This window comes from Camellia sinensis, chromosome 3, assembly GCF_055761805.1.
Source record: "Camellia sinensis isolate YWXY chromosome 3, ASM5576180v1, whole genome shotgun sequence".
Classification (NCBI taxonomy): Eukaryota; Viridiplantae; Streptophyta; class Magnoliopsida; order Ericales; family Theaceae; genus Camellia; species Camellia sinensis.
Window position 1 is genome coordinate 88826587 of NC_138963.1, and position 18544 is coordinate 88845130.

The 18544-nt window shown below is 33.2% G+C and overlaps 1 protein-coding gene across 1 annotated transcript in view; it reads left to right on the forward strand.

Moving 5' to 3' along the window:
• Positions 1–16247: 16247 nt before the first annotated feature.
• The window catches only part of LOC114265745 (polyadenylate-binding protein 2), a 31345-nt gene continuing 29048 nt past the window's right edge, over positions 16248–18544 (forward strand). Inside the window, exon 1 of the mRNA XM_028206570.2 lies at positions 16248–16926. Within this exon, the coding sequence (XP_028062371.2) occupies positions 16704–16926 (223 nt within the window). The 5' untranslated portion in view covers positions 16248–16703. The remainder of the gene's footprint in view (positions 16927–18544) is intronic.

Below are 18544 nucleotides of genomic sequence, written 5' to 3' on the forward strand. Positions count from 1 at the left end.
ATTTCTCTGTGAAACATATAAAAAAATCTATATATAACAAATAATACAAAACTAAACTTAACACAACATTATAACAATTAGTAATATAACCAAATTAACATCAAATGCATTTCAATATCCCAAAATTTATTCAAATATCCAACAATACTAAACATAAGAATCCTAAAATGTGTTTAATTATATCCAACAATCCCAAACATAATAATTCCAAAAAGTATCCAAATATTCAACAAAATAACCTATAAAATGAAACAAAGAAACATAAAATGAATGCCTACGCGCAAAACGACAAATTATCATATCTGTAATAACCATATATATCACTACTGAACCACGAACATCCATCACGAACTTGTGAACAAAAGGATAAAAACATGAGTATTTTATCAATATATTAACTTCAAAACTAATATACAAATATAGTTAAAATTAATTGAATTAATTAAACTTATTTCATTTTTAAGTGTAAAAACATGAGTATTTCATCTCTTTTTGAATTAGTTAAAAATGAGCCTAATTTCCAAACCAAAAGTTTTGTGCTTATACCGTGAGTTTTTACAAGTCACTTTTGTCCTTAATAAGGTGTTCAAACCAATTCTTAGGCATTTTCATGATTATTACATGGTTTTCCCTATTTTAAAGTTGAAGAGTTCAAAAAATGCAAATTTGAGCTTAATTTTGAAATCAGGAGTCTAGTGCTTGTTCTGTGAGTTTGTATAAGTCACTTTGGTCCTTACTAAGTTTTTGAACTGATTATTGGATATTTCTATGGCTAATTCAAATTTTTGATGATTTTCTTCATAGAGTTTTGTATCCTATTTTTAAACCTAAAGTGTTATGTTTTAGATTGTTATAGAAATGTATTGCATGTTGTAAGTTTATATAATTTTAGATTGTTGACACATGTTATTCAAGTTAAATAAAAGAAATCAGTTTAATGAGGTGTCAAATTTACCTTTATTTCAACCGAGAGAAGTTTCATCCGCCCTTACACCTGATACATCCTCCCCGACACTGTTGATTGGAACTAACCCCGGAATGTTTGTTAGATCTATCCCATTTTTTGCAGCCAACATTTGAATAATAACTTGCATTGTACTCATGTTTTGAGCCTGGTCAAGTAACTACTTTCCCTAGTCAGCTAATTATTGCCGCTGGTCAACTAACCGATGTCGAAAAACAATCACCTTGAAGTTAGGAGCCTTAAAATGTGTGGAAGATGAAGTAATGTCCTTGCGGATCCCATATCCCTCCAAGTAGACCAACCTCTTCCCAAGTACTTCCTTGGAAATCTGCTCCTCAGATAATGGATGTGTGACACTTGGTTGAGACTGCTCAGCAATCTTTGAAACCATAATGGCCTATGAATGAAATATAAGTAGGCGTAAAAACATAATATCAAAATACGGACATATATTATTGAAATTGAAATAGTTATGGTTACATGATGTTCCTTAGCCATGCTATTTATCCACAATCCCCCATGTCGGTGACGTTTATGGGTGTCCTCGAATAGTTTCGTAATAGTCGGTTTGCTTCCTTGTACCTTTCATTTCATTAGATTTTCTAGTCAAACAACAATTATGTATTTATAATTTAGTATGTTCAAATTTGTAAATTTACACTTACAAGGATAGATGCTCATGATGCAAACGATCTCGAGCCGCTTGTATGATTATACTTCACACAACCTCTTGCTTTCATTGCATTCTTTGACTTTTCCTACAAATAAAAACAAAAATAGGTAACATTAATTAATACACAAGGAGGATATTACTTTAGTAAATATTTTTACAAATACCTTCCAATCGTCAGTTTCCCATCCATTCCTAATAATCATGTGTACAAGGATATAATGTCTGACTTTTGAGGTCAGATACTTTGTCTTCTTTAAGGGATTTGTAGTGTATGTGTAATCTACTTTTCCATTCAGGGTATAAAGTTTGGCACTTTTGATCAATAATACATCTCATATCCACATCATTATTGTAGTCCCCAAAGTCAAAAGTTTGCTGCAATTGGAAACAATAAAAATCAATATATTTTATATATCATTGCAATTAAGATAAATAACATGTTGAATATATAATACTTATAATTCAAATTACCCCAACTCTTGTAACAATGGATTCTCTTAGCCCAAAGTCAATGGCTATCCATCCACCATTTTCGGACTGGGGCATGAACTCGAATTTGTTAACCAAGAGCAGCTGCTAGTGGTGTGGCATAATCCCCTTCTATTGCTTTAGTCAAATGGTTAAGTGTAACAGGTATTTGATTACCATGTTCCTTTTTAATCTTCTTCATATTCTTTCCTCGGGTCGGTCCTTCTACGCTTCTTGCCCAAAATTGGAATTGATGCTATTATGACCAAAATTTTATTCAAGTTAGTCGACATAAAACATGAATGCGTTAAATAAATATTGAGATGAGAAATTATCATTTCATTTAAGTGGTTATTTATTTCTCACCTCCACTGTTAGTGACAGTACATGGGCTCGAAAGGTGGTCAGGTTGAGTGACTAAGGTAGGGAGCTGATTGGGCCTAGTATATAATGCAGGAAAATGGATAGGTTGGGTCGACACCTCAGGTGTGCTCTCTGAATGATTAACTTGTGCTACTAAAGGTCATCTCGGAAGAGTAAGTGTAACTTCATCAGTAGTACTTCTCTCTTCCGTAGGTGTTTGTGAAGCTATTAGGCGAGCTGCAGACCTACTTGTTTTCTTACCATGACCCATATGAATATCCTGACATAATATAAAAATGAATTATTAGTTCATTTTCAATAATTTAAAGATGCATATTAAAAAAAAGAGAGTTTGAAATAACTAGACATAACACAAGTAATATAACAAGTGAAAAAAATAGAGAAATTATTTTTTATACACACATGTATTACCTCAATCATTTGAGAATCAAAAGGCTCGCCATCATCACTTGAAGAACTCAGTCCTTCATCATCATCAATTGGTTGATAGTTCTCGTCATTATCACTTTCACCCACTTTTCTCGTTCCCACGCTAGAACTTTTACTATTGTCCTTTTGAATAGAACCAAACATTGAATTCTTGAGAGTCTTTATCCTTAGAGCATCAAATCTGATTTTATTTTTTTGAATTTTTTTTCTTTTGTCCTTCTCATATTTCATCATCTTCTAGACCAAGTTGCCAGGCTTCAGAAATAATTTACCGTTTCTGGCCATCTTTACAACTACATATATGGCATAGAATTAAATGAAATGAAATGTGAAACAATGCTATGAAATTTGGAAAAGAAAATGCCATGAAATGTAAACCAAGCAATTTATTATTAAATTATAATGCTTGTCCATATAATAAAAAAGCAAACACTACATATTATAATCTATATCAAGATCTATATTAGAATCTACATCAACATCAGGTTGTCTATGCAGTTTATCATCTTCATCATCATTATACTCTATCATTGTGTCATCTTCATCATCATTGTGAACTAAATTCTCTGCCATTAGTTGATCATTGAAAATGATCTCATGATCCATATCATCCCTGCTGTATTGAACATCATTATCTTGGATCAGTACCCCAACACCATCAGTGGTTTCATCATGTTGAATAGCATCATTAGAGACATCATCTCGCTCTGGTATATCCCATACTCCCCGATGCTTAACCTGTTCGACAACTCTCCAATTTTTGCCTTGTTGGTATCGTTGACATAGAATACTTGTCTCACTTGACTACATAGAACAAATTGGTCATCTTTATACCAAAGTCTTCTAACATCAATACTTGTGACATGTTTATCGGAGTATATTCTATTCTTGTGATCGATGTCATACCATTCACATTGGAACAAAACTACTGTACCCCTATGCAAGTGTTTCAATTCCCATATTTTGCACAAGTAGCCATAAAAATTAATATGGTTCCCATTATGGTCCCCTTCTACAACCAACCCACTATTTTGGCACATATGATGATTTTCACGATTTCTAGTATGGAATTGAATTCCATTGCAGATGTACCCAGAATAAAAGTCAATTACTGATCCAAGACCATTTGCTAATGACCACAATTCGTCAGTTGCTTCAAGTGACCCTTTCGTTCACAAATCATTCATCTACATAAAACACCATATAACAAGTGTACTAAGTTAATGTGAATTAAAACTTATTACGTGAGTATTTAGTTAAGTTATTTAGTATATCTAACACGATTTTTGAACCATTTTGGAAATTGTTCTCGTTGTACCTGAGTTATGTCACGTCCTTGTAGATTACGTACAATATTCTTATGCTCCCTACCCAAGGAAATGTGATACACGTAATTAACTTAGAGAGCTCAAAACAAAATGGAATAATTGTGCTTAAACATAATTAAATTGAAATACATACTCAATCTATGGCTCATCCTCAAAGCTATTGTACAACACAAACCAGTGAGTTATTTCTCGTTCATTCTACAAAGGGTCAAGAGCCCTTGTGATAGGTGAGAATAGACGAACATTTTGGGTGAAGACCTCTATCCCAGGACCACGTTCACAAATATCATCATTTTGTTCGGGGTTTATCAATCCCTTTTAAGTACATTGAACAAAATGTAAGACACGTTTTGAGAATGTAAGCCTTAGCGATAGAACCTTCTGGACGTGCTCTATTACTGACATACCCTTTCAAAGTCCCGAGAAACCTTCAATCAAAATTGACAATGAAAATTATGCTTGTTGATGCAAGAAAATTACTCTTTTGCACAATAATCTTTTATGGGTGGATTTTTGCACAATAGTTTACTTATAAAAAATTAATAAATAACCATATGTTTATAATGATTACCTTGCGATCAGATACATTCATCGATAACCACCGGTCTAGCAAACATGGCCTCACGGGGCAAGTGAACAGCCAAATGGACTATCATTACAAAGAAAGCTGGAGGAAAATTTTTCTCAAACTTGCAAAGTATGGGCACAATTCATTCCTTCATTTTTTTCAAATCAATCTGCCTTAATTTTTTTAGCACAGTTCTTGGAAGAAGTTGCCCAACTTAAATAGTGTTGTATAGATCTCCTTGTTTACAAAACCATGCATGCCAATTAGAAGAAGTCGCTGAAGCAGGACATAACAATCATGGCTTTTCATGCCCGATAATCTTCCATTTTTAGAAGTCACACATTTTGAGATGTTTGCTGCATAGCCATCTGGATAACTAATAGACTTCAAGAATTCACAAAAATCATCTATTTGTCGAGAATCCAATGTGTAGGATGCCCAAGGCTTCACAAACAGATCCCGTTATCTTTCCTTTATAGATGTAATTCTTGTCTTATGCCTATTTCTTACAAATCATCATGTGCTTTGTACATGTCTTTGTTTTTTCCATCTATGGCCAATATCATCCCATAAAAGTTTTCACAAATATTCTTATCAATGTGCATGAGATCAAGAATGTGTCGAAGCTTTAGTTTCTTCCAATACGGTAGCTCCCACATTATGCTTTTCTTTGTCCAATTAAATTCTTCAGACTCTTATGGTCTTTTCTTGTTGGTAGGATCCTTTCCAAACTTGACTCCCCACAATTGATCCAATTAAGCCATTACTTTTTCCATTGGTAAATCCAAGGATTTCTTCCTAAGCTCAGTTAAACCATCAAACTTCTTGTCCTTTCTCCAACAGTGGTTATCAGGCAATAAGTAAGCTCGATGACCCACCCACCTGATCTTACTGATCAACCCATGTGATAACGGATTATCATTACAATAAAGGCAAGCCAAATAACCTTTAGTTCTCCATCCGAATAAGTCACCATATGCAAGGAAGTCATTTACGGTCCACATTACAGTTGCATGCATCTGGAAGGTCTGTTCAGTGGAGGCATTGTAAGTCATTACGCCATTCTCCCACAGCTCCTTCAACTCATCAATTAATGGCCTTGGGTAGACATCAATATTAATCCCTGGTTGATTATGTCCAGGAATAAGCAAGGACATTATAAAAAATGGGGCCTTCATACATCTCCAAGGCGGGGCGTTATAGGGTATGAGTATAACAGGCCACATGCTATAGGAAGTGCTCAATTTCACAAAAAAAGTTAAACCCATCAGTGGCTAGGCCCAACCTAACATTGTGAGTCTATCGGGCAAACTCTGGATAATTTAAATTAAATTCCTTCCACTTTTTACAATCAGCCAGATGCCTCATCACACCATCATCAACACGCTTATCACTATGCCATCTCATGTCTTTAGTCGTCTTCCTAGACATGTACAATCTTCTCAACCTAGGTGTCAATAGAAAGTAATGCAATATCTTGTAAGGGATCTTCTTACCCTTACTATCATTTACTCTGTACCTAGATGCTTGACAAGTGGGACATTTTTTCAAGTGAGCATTCTCCTTCCAGAATAGTACACAATCATGTTTACATTCATCGATGAGCTCGTATCCCAAGCCCAAGTCACGTAGTAACTTCTTGCACTCATAAATTGACCCTGGCACCACATAGCCTTCTGGTAGGAATCACCTTTGTATTTCCAAAACCTTGTCAAGATACTTATTACTCCACCTATTTTCTACCTTCACATGTATCATCTGAATAATGAATGATAACAAAATATCTGAGTTTTTGCAACCTGGGTACAAGCGACATTGGGAAGCATCTAACAATTTATCAAAGTTTCATACATCCTCTCTTTCTAGAGTATCACCCTCCATACAATTCCCCCTCTGATAGTCGTCTATTAGTCCATCATATTCATCTTGATCCTCATCATACTTACTATTGCTTTCATCAAGGTTATTGTGTTCTGAAAGTTCACCGTGTTCTAACCAAGTGGTGTATGATACTATTACCCCATTTATGAGCAAATGAGCCTTTATAATATCATACTCCTGCTTATAAAAGTTACAACAATTGATACATGGGCACTTAATCTCCCTAGCCTCACTCAAATGAGTCTTTACAAATTCAATAAATGAGTTCTCCTTATCTACATATGGCTGACTGAATCTGTTAGAAATTAACATCCAACTCCTGTCCATAACTAATCATGAGGTAGTAGTTAATACCAATGGGGTACAACCTTTATTAGTAATAGACAATGAATAAGTCACTTCAAATGTCCTATAAATTTTCAATTATCAAAAACACCACTAAAATAATATCATATGATTTTCAAACTACCTAATAATTTTACATTTCAAATTGCATAACAATTTTTAAAAAATGTTAATAAGAATGTACATGTTTGACCATCCAAATCTCAATTTCTCCTTTTAGTAAATATATATATATATATATATAAAACAATGAAAGCATATACATTTAGATAAATTTCAGCAATATTCAAATTTTTTTCTTTTCCAAACAATCCTTGTCCACTCATGAGAAAATAAATTTGTTCACATACTTTGTGATTATGTGAACAAAACACAAAATTTTATTGATCTAAAACTGCGAATCCCACATTCAAAAATTATATTAACACCACTTAAAATTATAGATTTATTGATTTACTCTTTTGTTTTATTCACTCACTTCAATAGTGTGTGAACAAAATCAAACTCTACTTATGAACACAAAAGCAAGGCACAAAATCCACATGAATTGAAAGATGGACATCACACTTTGTCTTCTTCTTAAGTTACCCATTGTCAACTAAACTAGATGAACAACTACTTTAATATTGTTTGGGAATCATAGATTTTAGTCAAAAAGTCATTATAAATTGTCACATCATTTTCTCTCATTTTTTGTATATTTTTTCATAAAAAATCAAAAAGCCAACTAAAATAGTCAATTTCCAAATGAGAAATATCTTTTTTTTCTCCTTCTCCTTTTTCTTCTTCACCAAACTATCATTATCTGATTAATCATCACTTGGTGCCAAACAATAAGGTTAACAAAGTGATTTTTATTGCTTTTTTGGTAGGACACATCTCAGTTTTTTACCTTTAGCATCTTCTTTGCCTTCTCAATTTCAAGATGATCAGGATGACTTGTAACAAAACCGCCTTCCATATTTCTTCTTTTGGGATGGTGACTTTCAACTTCACCATTAATATGTTAATCAGTTATAACTGAATATTTGTTCTAGTAATAATCTTTTGTCTCTTCACTTTATTTATTTGTTTTTAATTTTCCTATAATTTTCTATTAACACCTAGATGTATGTTTCTATTTTTGTTTTCTAAACTTATATATATATATATATATATATATATATATATATATATATATGTATATACACATATATATTTTAGGGGAAAACTGCAATATTTCATGATTTTCAAAAATCACGGATTTTCAAAAGAAGAAGTACTAAATAATATATTTAGAAATGCTTTAAAAATGATCACAAAGTAAAGGATAGAGACATTTCAAGCAATGTTCTTTTACTGAGTATATCAGATCAAAATACAAAATGAGGACATTGATATACAGATCCTATTCTAAACCTAATTAAATCAAATAACTATAAAACTTACTTCGATTTCACATCAATAGTTAAATCACTTCATATAGCTTATCAACAGCTTATCGACAGTCTCAGTTCGAACAGCAAAATCACATGGATATCAAAGACAGATCGAAGAAAACCAGATTAATAATAAAAAAATAGACAAATAACCCATAGAATACGTTAGTTAAATAAAAACACACGATGAAATAATTATCTTCCATTAATCCCAATTACTTGTACAAAAAGGTAACATATGCAGGTATACATTCACAAGTCTAACCCTGAATTTATGTTACATGATAAGGAAACAGAATGAAAGTTGAACAAATAAAGAATGCTCTAAAGGCTTATAGCCTTCCAAGACAGTACTTGGTTACAACAAAATAAATTTAAATCTAATACAGTTAAACCCCTAGGCTTTACAAAATAAATACAATAAAACAACTACAATGAAGCTCTTACTTCTAAGTCCTCCCAAGCTATTGCCTTGGCGGAGGCATATCATCAGCACCTGAAAATGGTTTTCTCATATGGAGTGAGCCAAAACCCAGTAGAAATAATCCTACATAGTATATGAATTTTAACAAAGATATAAGGTTGATGCATATGCAATGCTCGTGTTAAAATATTTTATATCTTTTCCAAATCCATGAAATGTCAGGCTCATATCAGAATTCATAAACCACTTCCTTTACAACAGAAAACAGAGCAGTGAATCACACCTTGGGAATCTCAAAACAAATCCAACATTTTACGAAAATTTCGTCCGTGGGAAATCGTAAACCGATACCCATATAAACATAAACTCTACAAGCACTACTATTGCCATTTCATGGAAATTTCATCTGTGAGATTGGCACCTATGTATACACACGATTTTTAGGAATTTCACCATGGACACTTAGGGAAACTTATTTCAACGAGACAATACATATTTCCCAGATTTACCCATTTTCTCAAAACGATAAACATTTTCAATGTATAAATGTGAAATAATGCTTGATGTAAATGGATGGGACAATAGTTGCAATTCTCCTACTTCTCATGCAATTTCTACAACAATCGTTGCTATCCTCCACCGACAGCCCAAAACAAATATTTCTAAACAGATAAATAATTTTCAATAAAGATAAACTTTTCAAATTTCAAGATGTGAGTGATAATACATATCAAACTCCACCATCCTCATCAATATCAACCCAATTCCACATTTCCAACATTAATTTTATTTATCCTTTCAAAATCAACATTTGATATATTCAAGGTAAAACCCCATTTCTTTATAAACCAATTTCAAAGGTAAAAATCCACTAATTCATCATAACTCAACGATAAATACATTCTCTTAATTATTTCCAACAAAGCATTTGAAAACCCTTATTTTAAAATCAAGTCAAACCTTAGGTTTGCCCAAAACTCCTCCAAATCACAATGTTATTTTATAATGACAAATATCTAAGTTAAAAATCATAAAAAAATGCAAAGAATCCCTACCTCAAGCTTAGAAGATGAGAGAAAAAGTGAAGGAACTTTTATAACACCCAAACCCAACTTCGGTCGGATCAAAAGAAAGCCCACGATGTGCTCTACATTTTTAACAAAGGGACACAGGTAAAGAAGTCGACGGATCTAGATGTATTTGTAGAGAGAAGTAGAGCTTTAGATAGATAAAAAGAGAGAGAGAGAGAGAGAGAGAGAGAGTGTGTGTGTGTAGATCTAGGGCTTTTAGAATGTTTAGAGAGAGAGAGAGAGATATATGAAAAGGTGATTTAAAAAGTAACTTTTATGGACTAATGTATGTGCAGACCGCTTGAGCTAAATAAGTGTTGCTCTAGTGACTAGACACAATAAGTGTGACCGCTTGAACACAAGAAGTGACCGCTCGAACGAAGAATACAAACTTTTAGAAGTTTTACAAACAGACAACCATTACTCGAGTTCAAGAAAGACCACTCGAGCCAATATCGCTCGAGCGTAAGAATGACCGCTTGAGCGAAAAATGCCAACTCCCAGTAGTTTTGCAGGCTTTCAAAAGTACTAAAAGTTCTTAAAAACCGCTCGAGCATAAGAAGTGTTGCTCGAATGAAGAAGCAAAATTCTGGACAACAACAATTTGAAAAATAAGCTACCAACCTATTCCAAACCAACACATTCCAATAGTCAAACTCAAAGAGTAATAAGGGGAAACAAGACATGAACAACTATATAAGACAATGAAACTCGGATCTAAAACATCAAATGGGTCGGGTCTAAACCAAAATCGCTATAATCTTCCCCCCTTAAGAAATTTCATCCCTGAAATTTTAAATCAAACAACAATCCTATAGGGGCAGACTGAAGCACTAATGGCCTTGCACAGCAACAGCAAATCGTGGAACCCGACGATCAACAAACGTCTATGCAGGTGTGCAATTGTAAGGGGGAGAGAACTATGAATTGTGAGAGAAGGCTGTGCAAGAGTGAAAATCGAAGAGAGTGATGGAGGGGATTTATTTATCTTGAAAAAAAAAAAGGGAATTTTGAGAGGGAACATTCCACTGCCTTAACAATTTTTAGAGGCAGATCACCAAAAAAAAATAATAATAAATAAAAATAAGTTTTAGATTTTTTTTTTGAAAAAATTAAAACTAATTTGAGAACAATAAAAATCAAAATATATATTTTAAAAATTTTAAAAATTAGTTATGACCTCCTAAAAGATAAAATTATACAAAAATAATAAGTTTTTTTTTTTTTCACCAATTTTTTTTTTTAGTTTTTTAGAAAAAAAAAATCTAAACCAAGTTTATGAAAATAGAACCAAGCATATTAAAATTGATAATCTAACCACATTATTTGAAAAAGTTTAGATTATCTCAAATTAGACATCTCAACTTAAGAGTGTATTTGGGCTTGATGGGTTCATTTTGTGATCTAATTCGATGATCACTTTAATTTTATAATTCAATAACTAGAATGTTTAAAACTCTTTGAAAAGTTACAATAAAAACACAACTCACTAAATCACCTTGTTTCACAAGTAAAACTTTTACTGGCGAATAGTGTTATCATCGCTAAATGTTTAACTCTTTACCCATGCCAACTTGTCGTTGCCAAAAGTAAGCACACTAATAGCAACGCTTATTGTCTTATTAAAAAATAAGTCTCGTAGCTAAAATTTTTGAAATTTTGGCGCCAACTAATAATTTTGGCACTCAATGAATGTTATTACATCTGTAAATGTCTACTTTTTCCAACGAAATTCATCACTATGTCGCCAAAAATGTACTTTTGGCTATGAAAAATTGACATCGTCGCAAAAAGTAGTTGCCAAAAGTGCAATTTCTTATAGTGATACTACAACCTACTACCAACATATACTAGCGTCATCTTTTTTAGGTGATTAGAGAAGTGAGAGCATTCCACACTTAGGCCTCGTTTGGCAACAAGCCGGTTTAGCCAAAAAGTTACTAAAAAAGCCAAAAAGCCAAATAGCAAGGGCTTTTAGCCAAATAGCAAGGGCTTAGCCTCCGTTTGGGAAGTGGGTTGGCTTTTTGGCTTTTATGGCTATTTTAGCCTGGGCTAAAAAGTTTGGTTTGGGAAGGACTTTTTGACTGTTTGGCTTTTTTGACTTTTTTTGTGAGAAAAGAGTGTAATAATTATGGGTTAGATGTGATGTTTTGTTTGTTGTGGCTGAAATAGTCTGTTTTGTCTTTTATGGCTAAAATAGCCACAAAAGCCCTTGCCAAACAACACCTAAATTAACCTATTTCCAAACAAGGGCTTATACACTGAAACAACACTTTCAAATCTCAAATTATACAGGAATTAGAAAAACAAAAAAACAGAAGTTTATATTTTGACAAGTAATTGAAAAGCCAACACTAATATTCTTCAGCAAACCTGTAAAAAACTATTAGCACTTAGTAGTTCCAATATCCCAGGTATAAAAATTTCACAAAGTTATTTGCATACATTTTATTTTGTGCAACTATCATTCATAGATAATTAGATCTCTATTTTAACATGAAATAAACCACAATTATTGTAACAAAATAATTTGTGGGTCTTAGTGGTTATGCTAATCTCTGTGTGTGTGTATCATTTTGTCTGTTTAGGTTGTTTTGTAATCTAGTTTTTATCATTTTCTATTAGGAAAAATTGATCACAAATCCAGAAATCAACCTCAAAAAGGCTTATTAAAGAAATACAAGAACAATTTTCCTCACTTGAAATCTTTAGAAATCTGATAGCTTGCTTAAAAAATTTCTGGGTTTGAAGCAAGCAAAAATTTCTGGGCAGGGTTAAAGAATAGAGAAGAAACCTTAAAATCTAGTAATAAATAATAATAATAAAAAAACTGAAATACATTGATAACTTGATTCAAAAAAAATGTTTTAGCTTGCTTCAAACCCAAAAAAATTAAAAAAAGAAAAACGAAACCCATTCACAAATCACAAACCACAGAAAAACATGAAGAAAATTGAGGTAAAGAAACTCATATCAGAACCCATTCACAAATACAAAAAAAAATTCCAAATAAATTGATAGCTTGCTTTAAAAAAAAATGTACTACCGATGCTCAGCTGAGAGTCATTTATGGAGCTTCTCTTTTTGCCCAGAAATGTGGAAGTGAAAGTGATAAAAGCTAGGGCAACGACATAACAGGGTAAAATAGTAAATCTCCCCCTAGTACCAACGGACTATTTTTTTAATACCATGTAGACAGACTATGAATCCCAACACTGAAGGCTCATCAAAATCCTAAGGTATTATGAATCCCCTCCCTAAATTTGAAAACAAAGATAATATTACTGAGTCCCACCTCTATCTTAATCCAGTCCCTTCCTCTATTCCCCAAACAAACGGGTCCTATAAGTATTAATAAATAATTACAAAAACATAACTTTAATAGAGTAAAATTAAACAATAATTTTAACAGAGTAAAATTTTACTATTAATTTAAAACAAAGTATTAGCAAATAAATAATATATTACATATTCTTATAGCGAATCAGAGTAAAATTTTACTGTTATTTAAATAGAGTATCAACAAATAAAACACTTTGACATAAATTATCAAAACAATCGAAGTAAAATTAATCTAATAAATGACAGTTCAATCACTATATGATTGTTGATTACATATTAGTAACAGTCAAATAGTGATTGAATGTATCTCTAACTCTAACATGAACACTAATTTAATGAAGTGATCGAGTGAAACTTAATTTGAACAATGATTGAAATATATATCTATAAGAACTTGAACCCAAGCTTTGAGTTGGCATGCTACACAAGAACTGCAAGCCCTTCACATCCATTAATTATCAGGAAGTCAACCTCCTACTCATTAGTGTCTTTGAGAAGAAGCAAACCAATGAAAAAACACTATTTAAAATGGAATATATTTGAACCTACCTAAAAATCGATCACGAAATGCAAAAATTTCAAAAGAATCATTGTCAAACAAAGTAAGAATTCGCCATCTTGAAGATTTCTCTATTACTTCTCACAAATCATTTTCGATTATTGAATAATTAGCTAAAGTTTCACACGAGCTGTAATATATAAAAATACTAGTGTATATTCGTACCTGAAGGTATAGTGTAAATAAAAATAAGTGAATAAAAAGGAGAAAATAAAAATAAATAAATAAACAAATACATAGAAAATAATGGGAGAAAATAAAAAAAATAAAAAGAAAAGATGGAGGAAGGTGTGATCATAGGATCATGGAAAGATGAGTGAGAAAAGGAAAAAAGTAAGAGAGAGAAGTGAGAAAGTAGAAAATGTACATGTAAGACATTTTTAAAAAATATATCTCAGCCATTATTTTATAATTTGAACAGATATAAGCCATCCAATGTCCTAATGCGACCAAAATAAGTTGAAGATTAAAAAATCATCATACTTTATTATATAAATATATATGCAAAAATATATAAGTGACTACCAATAGAAGGAGGGTAAAATAGCCCATAAAATTATAGTTTTATACCAATATGGACTTCATGTATCAAAGACATTGACATGAGAAACATATCACACTAAAACATTTTAAGTTGGACTTTTCCAAGAATGCAAGCTATTTGAGAGAATTTTGGCCAAACTTCCCTTAAAAACCTATCCTTAAACCTCATTAAAAGAATAAAATTAAAGGAGACGCTTCTCCCTAGTTCATAAATTAAGGTAGAGACTTCTCTGTCGGGTTTATGGGGCCCATCGTAGGTCCTGTTTCAATGATCCAAACTGTTTAATATGTAGAGCTCGTCGCGTACTTTAAGTCTACAAAAATCACGCTGATTGGATATCAGAAGCCCCTTGATCGGAAAATATTTTTGTTAATGATAAATATAATTTTAAAAATAAATTATTGACAAAAATATATTCCGATCAAGCGGTTATTGATATCCAATCAACGTAATTTTTTACAAATATAAAGTACTCGATGAGATTTATATATTAAACAGTTTGAATTATCGAAACGAGATTTATAACAAATCTCATGAATCTAGCAATACACTTTAATCCACGCAATTGATCGGAGAAAAGTCTCCTAAAAGATTAAAGACTATTAGAAAATTTTCAAACAAAAAATAAAACATATATTCCCCTTATCTAACTATGAGTAGTGCTGGGTAGCTCGAAATGAGCTACCCCGAATCCCCCTAATTTTTTTTTTTTCCAGAAGCAGAGAAGGAGGAGAGGAGGAGGAAGGAGGGAGGGGGAGGAGGAATGAGGGGACTGGAGGGGGCCTTTCAGAAGTAGAGAAGGAGAAGAGGAGGAGGAAGGAGGGAGGAGGAGGAGGAAGGAGGGGACTGCGACGGCGGGGCTGGGCTGGGTTGCGACGACGACCGGCGACTGGGCATCGGTGATCGACGATCGTCTTCTCTCTCTCTCTTTCTCTCTTCCCCTCCCCTCCCCTCTGCTTCTCTCCCTCTCCCTGTTTCAGAGTCGAAAACGGAGAAAGAATAAAAAAAAAAAAATCCCCAAAACAACATCATTTTAAAAATTAGAGGGATTAAGAGGGACCAAATTCAAGTTCTCAAACATTACTCAGCCTCCGTTTGGGAAGTGGGTTGGCTTTTTGGCTTTTTGACTTTTTTGGCTATTTTAGCCTGGGCTTAAAAGCTTGGTTTGGGAAGGACTTTTTAGTTTTTTGACTTTTTTTATGAGAGAATAATGTAATAATTATGAATTAGATGTGATATTTTGTTTGTTATGACTAAAATAACCTATTTTATTTTTTGTAACTAAAATAGTAAAAAAAAACCTATAAACTCACATGCCACAGGCCCATCTAACTACTTGACTTGGTCAAGTGGGGTCATTCCCCAAATCAAACGTCGGATTTCGTCCGCTTCTATTTAATCTCAGGGCCCGTTTGTTTTGGGAGATAGAATGGAGGGGATTGATAGTGAGGGGATTAATAGTGAGGGGATTGTTAGTGAGGGGATTGATAGTGAGGGGATTAATAGTGAGGGGATTGATAGTGAGGGGATTAATAATGAGGAATTGTTAAATTATTTTTATATAAAATAATAAAACAAATAAAAAAATATAAAAAATTAAACATTATATTTAAAAAAAAATTCCCAATATATAAAAAATAAAAAAATTTCTAATCCCCTCACTATTTTCTAATACCATCTCTAGCTCCTCCTTACCAATCCCCCTTCCAAGGGTATTAGCAATACCAAGGGACTAATAGTCCCAACCCTTTCTCTGCAAACAAACAGGGACTTTAGTAATACCTTGGTATTACTAGTCCCAATACCCTCCCTATAGCCCAAAACAAACGGGGCCTCAGGGTCTGTAAACACTGGGATGTGACGCCAACTATAAAATGCACACAGCTCCAAAACCTCTGATTTCGCTGTTCGCAGTTACGTCTCATCTCCTCTGTCTATCTCTCTCTCTTCCTTTCTCTCTCTCCCCCCATCTGCGCCGTCGCCGTCGCCACCGGCGGCGATATCACTCCAACCTCCGTCGGATCTCCGACCAATCTACCCTATCTATCCCCTTCCCTCTCCTCTCTCTCTCTCTCTCTCTCTCTCAATCCAAAAAACAAAAACAAAAACAAAAAAAAACTTCAATTTCTAGGGTTTGATTTGGTTTCCTTTTTGTCTAATTTTGTTTTTGCTATGTCCTTTTTGCTTTCTAGGGTTTGTTTTATATAAATAATAGAGAGGAGAGGGAAGATAGGGAAAAAAAAACAAGAAAAAAAATTGAAAAATTCTGAAAAAGAAAATTCTTTTGTATTTGGGATTGGGTTGATATGGCACAGGTTCAAGTTCAACCTCAGGCACCGAATGCTGCTGGAAACCAGTTCGTGACGACGTCGCTGTATGTCGGTGACCTCGAGGTGAATGTGACCGATTCACAACTCTATGACCTGTTTAACCAGCTGGGTCAGGTGGTCTCTGTTCGAGTATGTAGGGACTTGACTACTCGGCGATCACTCGGTTACGGCTATGTTAATTATGCCAACCCACAAGATGGTTAGTTCTTTGTTTGAATATTGAATGTGTTTACTTCAATTAAAATGTGATGCTTGGTGTTTCAACTGGTACATTGCTATGATGACTAATTGATTGTATTTATTTAATGTCCAGTTTCATAAAGCATGCTACTTTATTGTTGGATTGTTTGTGTTGTAGCCTTAGAAGTACTTAAAAATTGCATTGAAGTTTGAAACTTTTATGGAGGTGCAAGTTGGAGCATGCCATACGTTCGTGGAAGTGCAATTATTTTGTGTTGTTTCCTTTTAAATGCACTTCTTCTTAAAAGTATTCCAGTGCCTTTTACTGCATTACTTTGAGAAAACTAATCAATTTCAACTCTTACCCTATTTACATGCTTGTTTCTTTAATAGTCGACTTTGGTGACCTTAAGACTTATTGCCAATAGTTTTAGTAAATGTAGTGGACCATACTGCAGTTTGAATTCAAATTGATTGGTGAAAAATATGGAATAGTTGTAGCCCCCTCTTGGAGCTTTCTTAATCTATAATTACTAATATCATGAAAAGGGGGGATGCATTTACTTAAAGCCAATCCAAAAGGAAGAGGACCAAAAAGGGACTAATGAATTAATCATACTTTTTTGGCATTTGATTTACTTCTCATGTGAATTCCTGATCTTTGTTTAATTAATTAATTTATTTTTTTAAACCTCTTGATACTTACCCTCAAAAGGAAGGAAATAAATTTCTCAGCAGTGCAAGTGGTAAATGTTTCTTTTATGGTATTGCCTATAAAAGATTGTTAGGTTACATTTACATTGAGATCTTTACTTTCGGAACCAAGACAAAGTCTAGACTGCTTAAAGTTTAAAGAATGATAGGATTAGAGAAGAATACAAAGAATGAAAATAGGAGAGGGAACCTAACCAATCAGGCTTGGGTTCTTATGTACTCACACTAACTTGTGGGATAGAAACTAAGGTAGTGTTTGGTTCACTGGAATGAAACAGAATGGAATGATCATTTCATCAAAATGTTTATTTCCATATTTGGTTGACTTAAAAAATAATGACAAAATGCATTACAAATAGAATCACTATTCACCATTTCAAGAGAATGGTCATTCCATATGAAAGCCTAATGAATGATCATTCTATTCCAACTCATTCCAGTGAACCAAATAGAGCATAAGGGAACAATGTAGAGGGCCAAGTAATCTTGGTGATCAATGCCAAGACCTTGAAAATTCCTTGGACCCAATACTAAGCATGCACACTTTTAAAAAGGTGGACGTTCGTGGCAAACTCGTGTCAAGCTACGACATTCACTAGACACTCCCCAGTGTGTGTTAGACATGCATCCAAGCTCATTATGTTTATTTTTTATTTTGATTTGAAACTAGACACGCTTCAAACACTTTGAGTGACACACGCGTCCATCATTTAGACACACATCTAATCCATTGCAAGTTCGAAGAATGATAACTTAGGATCCAATGATAAAATAAAAATAATGTGGATTTATACCTTTTAATTCATCTGTTAGAATTTTTCATTTTAAGCATTTTAAAAGCCCTAAGTTTTCAAATTTATGTATCGATAGATTTCTAAAATAGATATTTGGATTTTTTATTTACACATCTTTTCCAATTTGTA